This window comes from Eumetopias jubatus, unplaced genomic scaffold, assembly GCF_037043125.1.
Source record: "Eumetopias jubatus isolate StellerSeaLion01/CBP00866 unplaced genomic scaffold, mEumJub1_p1.0 scaffold_3, whole genome shotgun sequence".
NCBI classification, from domain to species: Eukaryota; Metazoa; Chordata; class Mammalia; order Carnivora; family Otariidae; genus Eumetopias; species Eumetopias jubatus.
In genome coordinates, this window is record NW_028274809.1 from 85,508,914 (window position 1) to 85,529,448 (window position 20,535).

The following is a 20,535-nucleotide window of genomic DNA, read 5'->3' on the forward strand; positions in this document are numbered from 1 at the left end:
AATAGGGGCTTTCTGACTTTATATATTTCTGGATTATTTGTATTTTATTAGAATGGGCATGCTTTTTTTTATAGTTGAAATGTGTATTAAAGTAATTGTAGGGATCCCTGGGCGGCTCAGTCAGGGAGCTCTCTCTGTCAAATAAATAAAATCTTAAAAAAAAATTGTAAATTCACATGCAGTTCTAAGAAATAATACAGAATCCCCTCCTGGAACTCTGATGCTACAAATGTTGGATCTTCTCTTTTCCCATAGGTCCCTGAGGTTCAGTTCTTTGTTATGTTTTTGGGTTTTTGTTTTTGTTTTTTTTAATTTTTTGGTCTATTTTCTCACTGATGTTCACATCGGGTAAATTCTGTTTATGTCAAGATCAATGATTCTATTCCATGCTGTACTTTTTCTACTATTGAGCCGCTCCAGTGAGGTGTTTTTTTTTTTTTTAATTTCCTTTATTATACTTTTCAGTACTATTATTAACAGTTCCTGGATGTTGAGATTGAGCACTTGAAAATCTGACTGTCAGCTTCCTGACAGGGTAAAATAGGAAAGAAGAGTCATGCGTCTTCCTACATGAGGGGTAGAAACACAATTCTCAGAGATGTCAGAGAGTTTCCTAGACTGAACCCTGCAAGAAGTTTCTAACTATAGAAGGGGGACTGCTGGAGGAGCGCTCAGGATAGCTAGCAACAGTTTTGAATGTATTTCTACATATCTCTTAGAAATGTTATAATTCAAAAGAAAATATAAATGATTAGCTAGTTTCAAATTCCAGCCCCAGTCACCACATTTGACAGGGAGCAACTTTATTACAGAGGGAAATAGACTTAGTAATGAATTGGGGAAAGAGTTTAGTTCCATAGAACCTCCCAGGTCTGAGAGGAAGTAATTATGTACATTATGATGATTTAAAAGTATGTGTAATAGTGGATGCCACTTAAGTAACATCCAAGAATGGGGAAGACCTCATTCATCTTAATTAAGGTTCTTCGTGGCCTGCCAGTTCTTTGAGGCATGGGTATGTGCAGGCTGGCTGGCCAGAGTTGCAGAGAAGGGGAGCTTATTGACGAATTAGATGGCTGAATGAAATTATTGTATACAATATCCAGGGAGAGAGGAAATCATTGTGGAAGAGAAACAACCTGGGGGCTCTAAGCTTTTAGCAATGGGGAGATTTAAAAGGCAATCATGTTGTGGTACCTAATGGGAAAAAAAAATGATTTCTTTTCACTGGGTGGCCATCTGGATGGAATGAGTGGGACGATTTAATTGGGGAGGAGGTCATTGGGTTGTAGTCTAAGTACCCCATTTGGAAAACAAGCGAGGATCATTTCTAAGAAGGCAGAGGATGGTCAGTGGTGTCAAACTTGAAAGAAAACATAAGCAGCATGAGAATGAATGGGGCAGGGGTGGGAACTGGTATAGTTAGAGAACACCTTCACCCAAGAGAATGTGGGAATAGGAGCAAAGTTGTAAGGAAAACACAGGAAGGAGAAAAGACAGACATAGCTCATGTTCTAAGTTGAGATGATCTGTGAAAAGTCACCTAGAAATAAACCCATTATTAGAACTCTTATCATCAATAAATGTTATCAGGTAAAAGGGGTAATTTAAAAATGCCAAAGACACAAGTAAAGAAATTGTGGAGTAGGGAATAGGATCACAGGCTTCTGGAAGGAAACAGAATATAAGAACACAGGTCCCTCAAAAAGAAACAAGGTAGAAGATCTGGAGCTGTAATAGACTTTCAATTTTGAAAGGCAGACATCTCTCCCTCTGCTATTAAAAGGAAAGATGAGAATATGAATGTGCAGGTGGCACGAAAGCCTGATAGGCATAAATGAGAATTTTATTTTTCTATAACTTAATTTCTGTGCAATGGCCCATTTCAATATGGTGACAGAAAGCTCATGTAGTTCGAGACCCTGTCTTCCATTTTCCTGGTCCCCATTCCTCACAGGCCACGGCGGAGGGATCCCTTGCTTCTGTCTGTCTGCGGCTGCTCTGTGCTTCTTCCGTGAGGTGCTCGGAAACCACGGTCCCACAGTCAGGCCTCCCACAGCTCAGGCATCTCCCACGCGTGTCACCAGTACTGTCTGTCTAGATACACTCGCTCAGACATTCACTCTCTGGAGTTGTGCTTCTCCCTCAAGGTTCTGACCCAGCAAGTGTGGTGCATGGCTTCCGGTACCCTCAAAGTTCTGTTCGCCTCAACTTGTCCTCCACCAGTCCTTCATGTTTCTTGTCCGGAGGTGAAACGGCAGCACAGGGTGGAAGGGTGTGTGCTACACTCGGGCAGCGTTTTGCTTAAACACTTGTACCTGTTGGAAGTCCTTACCGTTTCTACGTGGATTGTTGCTCCTGTAATCAACCAAGAAGATTGCCCCCCCTTTTTTTTGGTGGGGTTTGGAGGCCCCCATGCCTGTCCCAAGCCTTTCCCAAAGCAATGGACATGAAATATCTTAGCATCTTGAGTGTACTGGGGAGGAGAGGAGATGGAATAAATTAACATATCTAAAATATGAAAATACTGCCAATACCAAAGATGAAGAGAATGAGAGTTTATTGTAGATCTCCAGGGTGCTGGGCATTTCTTCATTCCCAACAACTAACTTTTTTTAATGTGGGTATCATTGTTATACCACTTTAAGGATGAAGCAACTGAGGCTGTATGGGATTATGTAATGTAGCCATTGTCATACTGCTGGTCAGTGGCAGAGCCACTTTTCTCTGAACTGCACCTTTCACTCTTCCTCTAAAAGTAGAGTTGAAGGGCAGAATACAGTATGAACAGTCTTCAGAGAAAGCCACAGTGGAGAGTCTTGGTCTTGGTCCACCATAAGTAAATAGTGGTGGGGAGGTCTGGTGGAGTGAGAGAAAGAGGGGCGCTAGTAGTATCCGAGAGAGACAGAAATGGAAAGAAGTCGAGAAGTCGGTGGCTAAAACTATTGGTTGAATTCTACTCGAAGCAGCATTTAGGAAGCAGAAGCTGCACACGTGGAGGGAAACCAGAACCAAAGTATCGCCTTGTCAGGCCTGTAGAGGAGAGGGAAGCGTTTATAGCCCTAGAAAGGAGAGTAGAGAAGTAAATGATCGTAACAACTAACACAGGGTGGTAAATGGAAGTTTTATGTTTTTGAACAAGGAACACATCGCTGAATTTGGAAGTAAAGCAGTACTCCATGATGAGGAAGTGAAGATGGAGATTAGCAGCATATCATAAAGGGAAAGAAGTTTGAAACCATGGTGTTAGATCCTAATTTTATATTACTTGCACATATTCTTATTGCCATCTCTTGTCCAGTGGGTTTTAACCTCAAGTCACAAGAATCTAAGGAATGTCCAGGGCTTGCTGGTCTGGAAACAAAACCATGGACTGAAGGTGCCAAGTCTTTTTCTTCTCATTATATGTAGGAAGAAAGAAAGAAAAAAACAAAGATTGTATAGAATGATGACTTCCACATGATGAGACATGATTTCAAATGCAGACTCAACCTTTTCTGTGTGATGTTAAACAGAAGAATAATTGTATTTGTTTGACTACTTGGTTGAGATGTTTAACTCAGATTATGATCCGGTGCCTGGCTTGGAACTGTGAACATATAGCAGGAGCTCTACAGATGTAATTCATTTTTTCCATTCCTTCATTTATTCAACAAATATTTTTTTGAGCAGCTAATTTTATGCCACAGATAATGTATTAGTCAGCATAGGTCACATTATGCTGCAGTAATGAACACCCCTCTCCCATGTCAGTTGCTTAACACAACAAAAGTTTATTTACCTCACTAACTCAAAGTTGACTGCATAGTTAGATGGCTTTGCTTCCACGTAGCAGTCCAGACCGCCTCCCTCTTTTAACCTAACAGTCATAATACAAGATCTCCACGAGGATTACTGCACCCGAGAAAGTGCTATTCAGAACTACTCTTAGATGCTTCTCCCTGGAAGTGACACAAATCAGTCAGCTTGCAACCCACTGACCAGAACGAGTTCTGTGGCCTCCCCTACTGGGAGGAGTTGACCCTGGAGTTTTCTGTGTGGGTAGAAAAGAACCAGATACTGAGGAACAGAAGTAAAGTCTTCCTCTACTTGGCAAGGCACTGGGTACTTATAATGAACAAACCAGGCATCCTTTATCTTTCCCTCACGGAACTCTCAGTCCACAGTGACATGCTGCTGGGAAACAATAGCATGGGTAAAGAGCCAGGTTTCTGCCCAGGCAATGCAAGGAACGAGATCAAAGAGATTGCATTCCGTAAGTATAAAGTTATGTGGGAAAGTAGGAAAGGGTAACAGTTTAGTGTAAGTGACAAGTATGGAGAACTTAGAAATCCTCAATAAATATTTACTGAACGAATGTTAAATGAGGAATAAGAAGAAATTTAGCTCTACAAAACTAAACGGGAAAGGCAACAGAGAGAGAACAGATATAGGAAGAAAAAACACATGGAAACAGTTTATGCTTTTCGAATGTTCTGAATAATATTTGGGAATAAAAGCTGTTCTTGCTATATCTGCTGCTTCCAGTAAGCCTGAAATATTTCCGTGCTGGTCGCTTCTGCCATAGTTGGGCTGCTGAAGAACTTGTTCCCAGCCAGACTGTTTCATTCTTACCTATTCAATAGTGAGGGGATTGTGGGAAGCCTGGACTTTGACTCATCTTCAAGAATGTTTTTTGATCAATCAAGTTTGCTTGCTGGGCAGCTATCAAATGTAGAGGGTCACAAGAAAGTAGGAATTATGCTACTGTACATACTGAAAATGGTACAACATTAGCCAAAAATCCTATGAATACAATTTTGTGGCAGAATGTTGGGGAGGGGGGTAGTTCCTTAAAAGCATTAAAAATGATTTATATTTAAAAATCTTTATTAAACAATAGAAAACATGGGCAGGGGGAGAAACCTAACACAACCCCTGTTAACATTTTGATATAGTTCATCCCATAATTTTTTCTAGGTACACACACCCATTTGTCTTACAAAAGCAGTTCATATGATAAATACTAGTCTGTCATTTCCCTTTTACTTAACAGTATTTCTCAGGTATTTTTCCATGTCAAGAGGTATACTTCGATAGCATTTTTTTTTAAGATTTTATTTTTAAGTAATCTCTACGCCTAATGTGGAGCTCGAACTCACACCCCCAAGATTATGAAATCACACGTTCTACCGACTAAGCCAACCAGGCACCCCTCTACAGCATTATTTTTAATGCAATGTGGTATTTAATGCTTTGTGCTAAAATTATAAATATGAGAGCTTCACATTAGATTTCTTTGGAAGACAAATTCATATACTCTGCTAAATGGGTTCAATTAATATCCTGGATGCCGGGATAGATTCCATGGATGACCCATTGGGTATTTGGAATGAGTTCCTCACTCATCAAAATATATTGAGCTCTGCCATTGACTGTTATTCATGCCTTGATATATGGCTCTGGCTAAATATCTGTGCACAGCATCTAATGATCATCTGAATGTTAGGAAATTTCTCATTTTTCTAAAGAGAAAACTGAGAAAAAAATTAGCAAAATTCACTATGTAACTTTGAGGGACATAAATGAAATAAAGTATCTACTTATAATATATGATCTACTAATTTAGACATAAGTAGTACTTTAAAGCGTGTATCATGTAAAATCATTTTAGCAGTATTGCTCTTTTCCCACCCTTACATTTCATGAAGCAGTTGTAGCCCAACTCCCCCTTCCGTGCATTCTTGACATCAGTATGGAGGTTGCCATCTTTTCAGGAAGCTGGCATGTTTCCAACACCTGTCATCTGGAACCCCATCTAAGCTGCTTGGGGTGCAAGACTTGGAAAACTGTTATCACTGGAAATCTTTTCCTTAGCTATAAAAACCCACTTACTACTCACAATCTCCAATAACCACTTATTCTGTTACTTTTTTTAGTGATCTTTAAAGTACTTGCTTTCAACAACGTCCAACACTTTGAACTATAGGTCGTGTCTCTCAAAACAATTACTAAGACAATATTAAATTCCTTTGCTTCTGTTTTTACCCGTCCCATCAAGTGAATGACTGCTCCCACCATCCAAAACTGTTACCACTACGCATTGTTTCAGGTTAATGCAACTTTCCTAAACAGTGTTTTGTTCAAAATAAAGTAATTGAGAGAGTGCCCAGTATTATGAGAGACGTTAAGGAAGGACTTTAGTATAAAATGCCTCTTTTCCTGAGGGATAATTTTGGGGAAGAAAAATCTCACTTTACATTCGTCCATATATTATAGTTTAAATAAGAGAAGGATTCATACAAATCTCTTTTGTGTTCTTATGCAAAGTGACTGTTGAATATGAAAGCTTTTGTCCACCTATAAAAATATCTGTAGAAATGGGTGAACTGCTTTATTTTTCATTTAAGTAAATTGAATAAAAACATGAAACAAATAATACATTATACGTTAAAAAAAAAAAGAAGAAGATAGCAGGAAGGGAAGAATGAAGGGGGGGGAATTGAACCATGAGAGACTATGGACTCTGAGAAACAAACTGAGGGTTCTAGAGGGGAGGGGGTGGGGGGATGGGTTAGCCTGGTGATGGGTATTAAGGAGGGCACGTACTGAATGGAGCACTGGGTGTTATATGCAAACAATGAGTCATGGAACACTACATCAAAAACTAATGATGTAATGTATGGTGATTAACATAACATAATAAAAAAATTTTTAAATCGAAAGGATACAGTAGGATTGTAATGCATTTATCTTGTATGGAAGCACTGAAAGTGCAGGTTCATAAAGCCTGCTGCCTTGAAAACACTCATTGGAATCTTTTCAGAACTACAGCTTCTACCCGCTTAAACCTCCTCCCAACCCCAAACCGCATCTATTTTAAGCTTAAAACAAAACAAACAAACAAAACAGCAGGAAATATTTAGAATAAATATTCTCTTGAGGATCTATAGCCAAAATTTTTGGAACTCAAAATGAAAAATTTAGAGAACAGAGTGGCTAGATTTCCCTATAGTTTTACTCTCTCTTTAAGATATATTATGTTATATTGTTTCCATTCTTTTCATCTAAGTACTTCCCAGAGAATCAGACTAAAAGAACATATCACAGATTAGGTGGCAGCTATTTGATTGATATGGTTGAAGATAGCATATGGTGTATTCTTTACTTTCAAACTGTTTTGAGTCTTTCTTCTTGCCCACAGCATATACAGTATATATGAGAACTATCCGAAACCTTCCCAATGGTACATGTATATAATATGCATCATTTTAAAAAGCGATCAAAATTTCACCATTGCATTTTTTATTATTTGAAGTAAATCAAATCAAGAGATACAGAGCTTAAAATAAGTTGTTACAGATTCTATAAGATCTTATAATTCCGTAAGATTATAAATGCTGTTTTAAAATGTTAACCAGAAGATGCATTTGTTTTAATTCTTGATACTGAAAATATTGACTGAATTGTGATTTAACACATTTAGGGTTGCAGATGTCATTTTTCATGAGATTTCCTGAATGATGTAATTTTCATATTTCATATAGCAGTTTGATCAATTTACAGATTTATTTTACATAATTAGTTGGTAAATGAGAAATTCAATTGCTGATATATAACTATTTCTCTGTAATATAAAAAATAAGTTAAAATTCTGAATTATAAATAAAAACCAAATATTTTGAAGACATCTGGTCCACATCTGTCTGAAATAAGATAATTTAAAACAGTGCAATTAAATGCAAAAAATACTGAAATATTCACACCTTACAATGTAAAAAATAATTCACTTCATTTTAATGTGATTTCTTGAACTGATGATTTTTTTTTATTTTAGTGTCCTTTAGCCTCTCATTCTCATAAAGAAGACTGACAAGCTAAACAAACAAAAATAATCCATGTTTTTCAAAGCCTCTGCTAAATGAAAGAATTATCTTTATTACTATTCTTTTATGAGTTGACTAACCTCCACTCCTGAGTTAATACTCAGCGGACTTAGACTCAGGCCTACCCCCTTTTGATGTATTTATAATTCTCCATTCAATTATTTAAAATGAGAGATTAGTGAGAGAGTCTGTAATCTTGCTCCCTAAATTGTGCGTTCCTTGTGGGCACAAAGGGGCTCAGTAAATGTGAGAGGAAGGTATTCAGACCCATGAAAATGAAAAACATCTTTGGTACATTCTCATGATCAGTAGAGAATCGTCCTTTGAAGACTGGTCTTTTCTTTTGTTAAAAACCCATGTTAAGTGGAAAATTAACCATTTTAGAGAAAGGAAAATACACTAGACTTTCTATAGTCTAACCAAAAAAATGTGAAAAACAAGATAGATTTCTCCTTTAATAAAAGGCTGCAGAGCCTTAAGATTTCAAAAGAACTGGGTTTTGATTCATGAGAGAGAAGTTACATTCATGAAATCACTCAATGCTGATGCTACAATTTAAGGTTATAGGGGGAAATCTCCGCTTGGATGCCCGAGGCTCCCTTAACTAGCAACAGACCACAAAAGGAATTGATACTGTGAAAAGGGAAAATATTGTTTCTAACACACCCTAAGGTTTCACAAGTAATATTTTGTGTGTTTATTTCCAGGGAGCATGATAAAGATCCAGAGAGTTTTTTCAAAGTATTAATGCACCTTAAGGATTTAGGACTCAATTTCCATGTGTCTGTCCTTGGAGAAACCTTCACAGATGTCCCAGGTATCTTTTTTGAATTTTCTAATGTGTAATTTTATAGATGACATAAGCTCTACAACTTAAGTATTAATTTCCATGTTTCCCTTTGTTAGAATAATCAAGATGAGCACTGTTAACCGAAAGATTAAACGATGGCATTAAAGTGTGATTCAATTAAAAAAAAATACTTAAGTAAGCATTCTTTGATTTAAGTTGAGAACGTGAAGTCATCTCTTTTATCAAATATAGTTTATAGAATGTAACTTGATGTAAATAAAATATATTGCTTTAGGCATCTTAACGCTTAAGGAAAGTGGGAATTTGTAATTGGATATACAACCTCTCACCCCTCAGGTCACTGGTTTGAATCCTACTCACATTGATAACGGCTAAAATACATGACCATCTGTTAGGTGGACTGTGTAAAGCATTTTGGCATCAGACTTGTAATGTGGAGTAGCCCACAGTCTACATCTAGTTGTCATTGGCCCATGCCGTTTTCAATGAGTTGTGGAAACACAAAAATCTGAAGCTGATGGCAGCAGGTCTTCTCATTCTTAATGCCACACAGAGCCTCGTCAGAGCCATTTCCTTCGCCCTCATCCTCAGTGGGCATGTTTGGGTTATATCAGTTATAATATTAGTACAATAGTGATTTGACATTTGTATACATTGCGGAAACAGTTACTACTATAAATCTAGTGATCATCTGTCACCTTCCAAAGTTCATACAATATCACTGACTGTACCCCTTTGTTGTACATTACATCCCCATGACTTACTTATTTTGTAAATGCAAGTTTGTACCTCTTAATCCCCTTCATCCATATCACCTCCAACCCTACTCCCCTCTGGCAACCACCAAACTGTTCTCTGTATCTATGAGTCTGGGTGTTATGTTTGTTTGTTTTGTTTTGTTAGATTCCACATGTAAGTGAAATCATACAGTATGTGTCTTTCTCTGTCTGACTTATTTCAGTTAGCATAATGCCTTCAAAGTCTACCATGTTGTTGCAAATGTCAAGATGTCATTTTTTATGGCTGAGTAGTATTCCTGTCTGTGTGTGTGTCTGTGTGTCTGTGTGTGTGTCTGTGTGTGTGTGCCAAGTCTTCTTTATCTTCTTTATCATTTATCATTGGACATTTAGGTTATTTTCATATCTTAGTTATTGTACATAATGCTACAGTGAACATAGGGGCACATATATCTTTTTAAATTAGCATTTTTGTTTTCTTTGGATAAATACCCAGAAATGGAATTGCTGGATAATATATTGGTCCTATTTTTAAATTTTTGAGGAACTTCCATACTGTTTTCTGTAGTAGCTGCACCAACTTACTTTCCCACCAACAGTACATGAGTATATCCTTTGCTGCACATCCTCACCAACATTTGTTATTTCTTGTCTTTCTGATAATAGCCATCTTGAGAGGTGTAAGGTGATATTTCATTGTGCTTTTGATTTGCATTACCCTGGTGCTTAGTGATGTTGAGCATCTTTTTCATGTGCCTATTAGTCATCTATATGTCTTCTTTGGAAAAATATCCATTCAGATCCCCTGCCATTTTTTAATTAGATTGTATGGGTTTGTTTGTTTGTTTGTTTGTTTTTGGCATTAAGCTGTACATGTTCTTTATATAGCTTCAGTATTAACCCCTTATTGGATGTATGACTTACAGATATCTTCTCACATTCTCTGGTTGCCTTTCCAGTTTGTTGATGGTTTCCTTAGCTGTGCAGAAGAAGCTTTTTAGGTTGATGTAGTCCCATTTGCTTATTTTTGCTTTTGTTTCCCTTGCCTCTTGAGTCAAAGCCAAAAAAAAAAAAAATTAGTAAGGTTGATATGAAGGGGCTTACTGCCCATGTTTTCATCTAGGAGTTTTATAACTTCAGGTCTCCCATTTGAGTCTTTAATGCATTTTGAGTTAATTATTATGTATGGTGTTATAAGAGAGTGCTCCAGTTTTATTCTTGTGCAGGTAGCTGTCCAGTTTTCCCAACACCATTTGTTGAAGAATCTATTCTTTCTCCATTGTATATTCTTGCCTCCTTTGTTGTAAATTAATTGACAATATGTGTGTGGGTTTATTTCTGGACTCTGTATTCTGTTATATTGATCTATGTGTCTGTTTTAATGCTGATACTGCACTCTTTTGATTACTATAGTTTGAAATTGGGGAGTGTGGTACCTCTAGCTGTGTTCTTCTTTCTCAGGGTTATTTTGGGTATCATGTTCTTTTGTGGTTCCATACACATTTTAGAATTACCTGCTCTAGTTCTGTGAAAAATGTCATTGGAGGGGCGCCTGGGTGGCTCAGTCGTTAAGCATCTGCCTTCAGCTCAGGTCATGATCCTGGGGTCCTGGGATCGAGCCCCACATCAGGCTCCCTGCTCCGCAGGAAGCCTGCTTCTTCCTCTCCCACTCCGCCTGCTTGTGTTCCCTCTCTTGCTGTGTCTCTCTCTGTCAAATGACTAAATAAAATCTTTAAAAAAAAAAAGAAAAATGTCATTGGAATTTTGATAGGAATTGAATTGAATCTGTAGATTGCTTTGGGTAGTATGGACATTTCATGAGCATATAATATCTTTACATTTATTTGTATCTTCTTCAGTTTCTTCACGAATGTTTTATAGTTTTCAGTTTATAGGTCTTTCACCCTCTTGGTTAAATTTATTCCTAGATATTTCATTCTTTTTGGTGTGATTATAAATGGAATTGTTCTCTTGAATTTTATTTCCAATAGTTTGTTATTAGTGTATAAAAATCATTTTTATACATCAGTTTTGTATCCTGCATATTTACTGAATTCATTTATTAGTTCTAACAGCTTTTGGTGCCGTCTTTAGAGTTTTCTACATATAGTATCATGTCATTTGCAAATAGGGACAATTTTACTTCTTCCTGTCCAGTTTGTATGACTTTTATTTCTTTTTCTTGTCTAACTGCTATGGCTAGGACTTCTAGTACTATGTTGAATAAAAATGACTAGAGTGCACATCCTTGTCTTGATTCTGATCTTAGGCAAATTCTTTAAAAAAAAAAAAATCTTATTAGTAAGCAATTTTCACACCCGGCGTGGGTCTCGAACTCACAACCCTGAGATCAAGAGTCACATGTTCTATTGACTGAGCCAGCCAGGCACCCTTGATTCTGATCTTAGAGGAAAAGCTTTCCACTTTTTAGATTTTCACTGTTGAGTATGATGTTAGATGTGGGTTTGTCATATATGGCTTCTATTATGTTGAGGTACATTTCCTCTATACCCATTTTGTTAAGAGTTTTCATAAATGAGTAATGAATTTTTTCAGATGCTTTTTCTACATTTATGAAGGTGATCATATGATTTTTATTTTTCATTCTGTTAAGTGGTGTATTACATTGAGTGGTATTCAGATGTTGAACTTACCTTGCCTCTCTGGAGTAAATCCCACTTGATCGTGGTGTATGATTCTTTTAATGTCTTGTTAATTCAGTTTGCTAATATTTTGTTGAGGATTTTTGCATCTATGTTCATCAGGAATATTGGCCTATAATGTATGTGTGTGTGTGTGTGTGTGTGTGTGTGTGTGTGTGTGTGGTGTCCTCCTCTGCTTTTGGTATCAGAGTAATGCTAATCTCACAGAATGAGTTTGGAAGCTTTGGTAGGAAGTGTGGTAGACTAGAACCAAAGTATAGAGGTTCTTGATAACTGAAGTAGATTAGGTAAAAGTAAGAAATAAGGAACCTAGATCATGAACAGGAAAGAAATGTGATGAAACTTGTATTTTAGGAAGCTTTATCTTTCAGTGGTATGTAGGCAGATTCACAGTAAGACACTACAGTGGTAACCCAAGTGTGATTCTTGAAGTGGTGGCTGAGAGATTAGTGAGAGGGATGTAGGACAGAGATATTCTCAAGGAAAGCACAGAAAGGAATTTTGAAGACGGATAGCTGTAGAAAGAAGGAAGAAAAATTCTGCTCATTTACAAAGCTGGTGAGTTTTGTTTGCGGCAGCATTGAGGTATTTGTGGATGGACTGAGAAGTGTGACTGGAGGAAGTCCCTAAGCAGAAGGCTTCTCAGCCAATTTTACTATTGGCTAGTTTCAAGCCACCACTACAGAAAAGACTAGGATTTTACACAGGGCCATGTTCTTAGGATCACAGTCTCCCTTCCCCCTCATTAACACTGAGCTATTTAGAGCAGTACGGAGGGTTAAAAGTAGGGTGTGGAGCCTCAGGGGCCCAGGTACTGAGTGCTCAGTCGTTATAGGTCTAATCTTATTACTCAACTTTGGCCTGACGGTAGCGTATACTTACTGAGCACTGTAGGAGGGGAATTCCACAGTGAACAAGACTCAGCCTCCACCTTCAGGGAGCTCTGCCTTGGGCAGATACTTACATTACAATTAACAGGTACCCAAGGTGTTGTGAAATAATTAGGGCATGCTGTGGAAGCCCACAGAAAGGGGTATCATGTTATCTATGATATTTCCAGTCTCAACTGGGGCTCTTTTTGCCTTAGCCTCTTGTCCATCTCTGTCATTCCAAATGTGAGTCAGCTTTCTTCATGGCTACAGCAATTCACCTTGTACATAAGAGGATTCCAAGTTGTTGTATGGACAAATGAGCCTGGTAGCTTTCCAGGTTGTGTTCCTAGAAGGCCACCTTGCCAATCTTTACTCTAAAGTTTTCCTAACAGGCCATTTTATGTATTTTCAGCCATTCTTATTATTGTTTTGGTTTAGCAAACACTTACATAACACTCACTGTATCCCAGGCATTGTTCTAAACAATGTACAAATATTAAGTCTAATTTCTCATAACAGTCTTGTTCAGTATTACTGTCTCCATTTTTCTCAGGTGGTGAAAACTGAGGCAAAGAGAAATTAAGTAAGGTCACATAGCTAGGTAGTACTTTTTACTGCTATGCTAATGGCTTTCTGTGTTCTTGTTTTCTGAACCGTTTCTCTAAGTTTAAACATTATTTTTTTTCCCCAACTCACCATCCAACTTCACAAAAGGGTTACCTAGCAAGCATACATTTCTTTGCCTGTTGTCTCTTTTGAATGCTACATTAGCATATCTAAAACCCATACCATAAGCCAATTTACATACTCTGTAATATCAGCCAGAGTACTTACTCTCAATGCTATTAACACTTGTAAAGAAGTAGTTTTCTTATAAATAATTGCAGTAATTATTATTATGCTATTAATTGCTACTGTTTATTGACAGTTTACTTCTTACATGGTTCTTTGTCACATTATTTACTGTAATGCTCATGATAAGCCCAATGGAGTAGGTATTATTATCCCACTTGATAGGTAGGAAGACTGAGACTGAAGGCTTAAGTCATTTTGATTGCACTGCCTGTAAGTTAAACTTTTCTCTTTCACATACAAGCCTTGATGTATTGGAAAACCAAGAAAGGCTTAATATATGACTGCAGGACCACTCATTAGTCTTTTTTTTCTTTTTTAATCAAGATATGACATATATAACATTGTGTAAGTTTAAGGTGTCCAACATGTTAATCTGACACATTTATGTATTGTAATATAATTACCACTGTAGTTTTAGCTAACACCTCTCTAGTGTCACATAATTATCATTTCTTTTTTGTGATGAGCACATTTAAAATCTAGTCTCTTAGCAATTTTGAAGTATATAATATAATATTGTTGGCTATAATCACTGTGTTATGCATTAGACTTCCAGAATTTATTCTCTTTTAGTTGCAAGTTTGTGCATTAATTTCTTTGTCTCCAACTTCCTTCTCCTTCCCTCTCCACAGATCTCTTAGGGAAATCTAGCACATCTGTGTGATGATGTTAATGCCAGTGAGTTTTACTGCCCTTTTGATGAAACAATCTCCATTAAATTTCTTTTGAAAATGTTAAAACTGTAATAGAACAACTTTGTAGTGTCTCCATACTATTATTTTCACGCATGTTTATTATCTTCAAATTATATTGTCATAAGGTTTTTGTAATCCTTTTTCTGGGAAGTGTGGTAGATTATGATTCTAGTTTATAGATACATTGTTTCTAGCTCTTCTGTGTCATCCTTTCCTTTTACAAAAGAGTAGACAGATCTAGCACAATGATTATTCCAGGTTCTCAGAGCTGGGCACCGTGGGCGAGACAGGCAGGTTAGAAGTCCAACCAGGGAGTCCGTCTCCTCACTCCTACATGCTTCTATACATATGCAGTGAGTGGTTTTTAAATATCTTCTTTGTGCCAAGCGCTATGCTAGACAATTAGGATGAAATGGTGAATAAAGCAGACATGTTCTGGGATGTCTGCAACTTGTCATCCCATATCAGAGTTTGATTTATCACTTACTACAACATTCCTTAGATACATTAGAACTGTCCTTTCTTGAACACCTAGCATGTGCCAGGTAGTGTTCTAAGCACTTTGTGCATGGCCTCACTTACTCTTCACTGTTGTGATTACCATTTTACTGCTGAGAAAAGTAAGGCACAGGGAGGGTAAGTCACTTGCCTGAAATCACCCATCCATCCAATTATGAAACCACATTTCCAACTTCGTCAGTCTATCTCCAATACCATTGTATATTCTACATGGAAGCCCACAAAATCATCCTTGTTTTAAAGATACCCCAAATAATAGTTGTCATATATTTAGTGTTCAATAAGTATTATCTGAAGGAATGAAAGAATGAGTTTGGCATAGAGAACCATATCAGTACATATGTAGAAATCTACATTGAAACTCTTTTCAAGTACTAGAGAGTTAGTGACTGAAAATAGAGAACCCTAAGACTTAAGGAAGTTCTAAGTGGTTTTATATTATATTTTCTATTTTATATAGGAGACCTTGATTTAATATAAATCTATTTTCCAGTTTTTTCTCATCTTTCAACTCCTATTATCAGTCAAAATAAGCTGATTTCTGCTAAACTAACAGACAATCTTAAAATCTCAATGGCTTGAAACATAAGATTTCATACTTACGCTATATATTTATTACAGGTAGGCAATAGTGTTCTACTCATTATGGTGATTCAGGGACCAGGCTTGCAGAGAGACCCAAGCATCCACCATCTCAAACATTGCCAGTTACCATGCCAGATGGAAGAGAAAACTAGGAGATCCTCCCATTAACAATTCAGCGCTCTATCCTAAAAGTGACATAGGGTTCCACTCAATGCATTGGCCAGAACTTGTTGCAAGGCACTGCACAACTATGGGGGGGGGGGGCAGGAAATAGAATCCTGAGTTAGGCCCAGAATGGGGGAAGAACAGAAATATTTGGTGACTAGCACTGTTGACCACCACAGCTCCTTAATATGCATCATGATCTGTGGCTGATCAGAGAGAAAACCAAGCCCATCCAAGATGCCTACCTTAATCTGAGTGAGTCTGTCCCCATTGAGTAAAGAACTCTTAACATATATTAGAGTACTCCCCACAGTCTTCTCACTGGAGCAAGCTAGCTGGTGTCTGAAGACACATCTAGCAACCAGGTATCATAAGGCAGAGTAATAGGAAGTCAAATTAGCCCCTGTGGGAATGGAGTAAATTATCACTTACAGGTGACCTGGCATTCTGGAAAGGTTATAGTGACAGTCATGAGTAGTTTTGCCCTCCACCCCCAAGGGACATATGACAATGTCCAGAGAGCTCTTAGTTGTTACAACTGCTAAGGGCAGGGTGCTACTCACAGGTAGTGGGAGAGGTCAGGGATGCTGCTAACCATCCTACAATGCACAGGACAGCCCCCCACAACAAAGAATTGTCCAACCCAAAATGTCAATAATGCCAACATTGAGAAACTCCTGATTTATAGGAATTGAAGTCAGAAGATCGGGTTTGGACTGGGTCCTGTAGCTTTCTCCGTTAACCTCAGTCAATCCATCGTACAATACAAAGGGGGAGATGGGAAAGAGAGATACAACAATAAAACCATCTGCCCCACCCACTTCAGTGAGTTAGAATGAGGATTTCAGCAAAATTAATTTGGGGGAAAGTGTTTTCTTAACCACCAGGCAGATTTTGTTATATGATTCATGGACTTCCCTTCAGAGTTTGTATATGGAGTGAGTCTTTAATGCATTTTGGATCCAAAGATGACATTAATGATGCTGAACCTTAAAAGTTTAGTTCCGACATTATTTTAATTATTTTTAATTCAGAAAATTGAAAGATCATTCTGCTATACCAAACGTCCATCAGACTCCGTGCTACAAATGGGCCAAAAAACCCAGAAGCTCCTCAATGCAAATATTTTAGTTTTGACCAGTTCTCATGACAGGGTCAAATTGTTAGCCCTTGATGGTTTAAAAAAAAAGACAAATACTTAAGATAGCAAGTCAGTGGAATGTGTTTGTATACTTAATAATTTCCCACAAATGATAATCCTAAACAATTTTTTCTGTGAACAGCCAAAGCCTTATAGCAGGGCTCTTCTTTCCCAACTGCAGACATGGTGGAAGAAGGAGTTTTAGCTTTAGGTACTGGGGAACCATGAAGGTTTCAAGGAAAGTAAAAACCTGAGCTACAGTTCTGGCAGATAGAAACCCTTCTGGTTCACCTTTAATTTGAGATTAAGAACAGTATATGGAAAACTTCTGGTTAGTATCTGGCATGACAATGGCTATAACTGTGATCTTGGTATATTCCTGCTCCTTACTTCTGGAGTCAGTGTTGGATGATTATGTAACATTTCCCTCCCCTCCCATCTCTCTTTTCACTCCCAGCTACGTCTCATTTTCAGAAAAGCAGCTACCCTAAGGGTTTGGGGGGAGGGATGTAATAGAAAGTTTCTAGGAACGCAAACCGCTTATATCACATTAATATAAAGGTATAAAATTTCGCTAAAGGGAGAGCGCAGCAGAAGGAAAGCTTATAAATATATGGATCAATGTTGAATTAAAGGAGTATTACATATGAAATGAAAGAAATGTGCCAGTAAAACTGAATAAAAGCATTCTCTCTAGACCATACCGTTCCTCAAGCCTTTCCTTCTCCTTTTATTTTTTGTAATGTTATTACTACCTACCTCTTCCCCTAACATAGAAGTATTTACTGAGTTCCTATCGTGGTCTGTCGTCATATTGTGGATACCAAGAGTAGAAGATGTGGTTCCTGCCCTCTAGAATCTTATTGTCTGGGAAGCAAAAATGTTTTTATAATTGTTTCATTATACCATGCCCTGGTTTATATTGGAACATTTTCAAATTATTTTGAATATATTACTTGATAACCCTTACGGCAGTGTAGTAGACATTCAAACAAGTATTAGCATCCCAAATTTATAGCTGAGGAAAATGATTGATATTGGCTCCATTTAAGGATCATGGATCTGAGGTAGATTCTCAATGGACAGAGCCACCTTCACATGTTTCTTGTAAATAAGCATATAGTTACTTTCCCAAGAATATGATTGGGGGAATCAGTTTCCCAAGAACATGATTTAAAACAGAAGTTTTCTTTCTCTTAGTCCTGTGCCGAAGAAAACAACAAAAAATAATGGGAAAGTAAGGCAGATTCTATAAATGTAGACATATATGCTCCTGACAGGAAATAATAAATGCTGTAATAAAAATGACAATATCTCTTAAGATAACTTAAGAATTTAACAAGATGCCAGTAAAGATGCCAAAATATTACTTTATATCTTCACAGCATACTTCTAAAATTCATATAAAATAAATAAATAAATGCGTAGAATATCAAAGGAATAACAAAGGGAAACATGTCCTACCACATTCAGAACATGTATGGGGTGATAACTTTTAAAAGAGTACAAATTCAAAAGTAGAACAATGGACAAAACAGAGAATTCAGAAATAAACTCAATTTGTATATAAATTCAATATCCAACAAACTTAAGATAACAAAAATTAATACACTTATTCTAGCTCTAAAATATAGTATTATTAGTGAAAGCAAGAAAATAAGTGAAATAAATAGCTACAGTGCACCAAAAAAAAAATTTCATGAAAGAAATCAAGTATAGATTTTAAATATATATAATAGATAAAGGTTTACAGAAGCATCAACATGTTGTAAGCACAGTAACTTACTGAACTCTTACTTTGTGCCCAGTGCAAGGCTGGGGCTTGTACTCGGATATTCCATTTGATAGTGCAACAGTCCTCTCAGTAGGTACACTGTCCCCTATGTATGAGCAAAGGCACGAAGGCATAAGTTAAATAACTTACCCATAGTCACACAGCTAATAACAATAGAGATAATGATATCCCAAGAAATCAACACTAAACCAAATTTGGGGGAAAAATATCTGATTTTACCAGTAACGAAGTTACGTATAAATACAGGGAATATGATAGAGCAGTTACATGGACCCAAGAATAAAAGTAAAGGCATATCCTAATGAGGACTAGCCAGTTTATGGAGAAACATCTGCATGTATAGTGATGGCAATGTAAAATATTTTTCCTATATAAGTTATTATACCCTTTGTTTGGGTGATTTCACATCGAAGAATGTATCCCATGGGAATCCATCCTATGCCTTGCTCCCAAACATCTCTCAAGAAATTGTTCTCAAAAGTTGTAACTATGAAAACATGACTGAAGCAAAATGCTCTTTCATTTTCCTAAACAGGAATCCTCAAAGTTTATGAGAAATGTGCACTCGGGGAAAACTTTAAGGAAATAGATAAATTAATTAAATAACGAATGGGAAAAGTCAGGACATTAATGAACCAATAGGAAACTAGAAACAGACCCTAATTTTAAAAGCCTGTACATGTGTATATGACAGAAGGTTGATAGATAGGAAGTCTTAGAATATGGCTTGTGCATCTTGCTTTGGTGTTTCGGTCCTTTTGAATTCCTGTAGTTGTATATGGTCATGATTTGGAGTGTAGTGTGGTCAAAATAATATGTGCCCCAATAAAAACAGTCCTTTGACTATGGTAGAAGGCCTGCCTCTTTTTACAAATTCATGTTTCCTGCAATGTCTTATCAGCCCAGGAGTCTCTTGACAGATCGCAACAGAATAGGGAGTGAATATCTGGATCCAACTAGTGAACTTTTCCAGCTATATCTCTCTTGGCCTAAATTGTTACATTTGTGAAATGGAAACCATCAGAGATATACGGTACAATGGAATGAATTCTATCCTGGAATTTAAAAGGTTCAGGGTCTGCTTACAACTCTGCCACTGATCAGCTGTGCCACCTCTCTTAGCCTTTGCTTACTTATCCATAAAATAAAGTAACCCAAAAGAGGTTAGAACTAGAAGGGACCTTGGAGACTAGGGTATGTCAACTTTTAAAATGAAGTGCATGTCCCACCCGCAAGGGAATTTCACATAGTGACACTTTCTGGAAAAAATCTCATGTAGTGACACTTTCTTATTGTGAAAACAACAAGTATAATGATTCTGCTTTTTCAAAACGTATTTTAGTCTTTATCATCCTGATACCTATGTGCATTCCCAACCCCAACTCCCACCCTCAGGCAGTTGAGAACCCTCAATCGAGGTTGTCACATTGATTCCAGCCACCCGCATGGCTGACTACAGTTGCCCAGTGTTCCATCCTGTAAGCTTTTGCTACCTTAAACTTCCAAAGGCTTCGTGCATCTTGCCTTCCCCTTTTCCCTGCCTTTATTAAATTAAGTACAACTTCATTGATCTGGATTTCTCAGTGTGGTTTCAACTACCTTCCTAGTCTTACTTCAGTCCCCTGAAGGTAGCTCACATGTCACTACCCACAGCCCCTCTCTCCTCCACCTGTCACAGTTCAACCATCTTCCATGACTCATCTCATCCACCTTCCCTGACCTCTAAAATGGGTATGCTACCTCCTCTCTTCAAATGTCCATGGGAGTTTATTTATGCTTAGCTAGGTATTTGTCACACTTCAGTAAGTTAGAAGGTGCTTGACAGGATGGTG

At 37.4% G+C, this 20,535-nt stretch overlaps 1 protein-coding gene across 12 annotated transcripts in view; it reads left to right on the forward strand.

Moving 5' to 3' along the window:
* The window catches only part of QTMAN (queuosine-tRNA mannosyltransferase), a 449,054-nt gene that overhangs the window by 347,585 nt on the left and 80,934 nt on the right, over positions 1–20,535 (forward strand). For all 12 annotated transcript variants that reach the window (XM_088021722.1, XM_088021716.1, XM_088021727.1 and 9 more), the window contains one exon: positions 8,573–8,682. In XM_088021722.1, the coding sequence (XP_087877848.1) occupies positions 8,573–8,682 (110 nt within the window). The remainder of the gene's footprint in view (positions 1–8,572; positions 8,683–20,535) is intronic.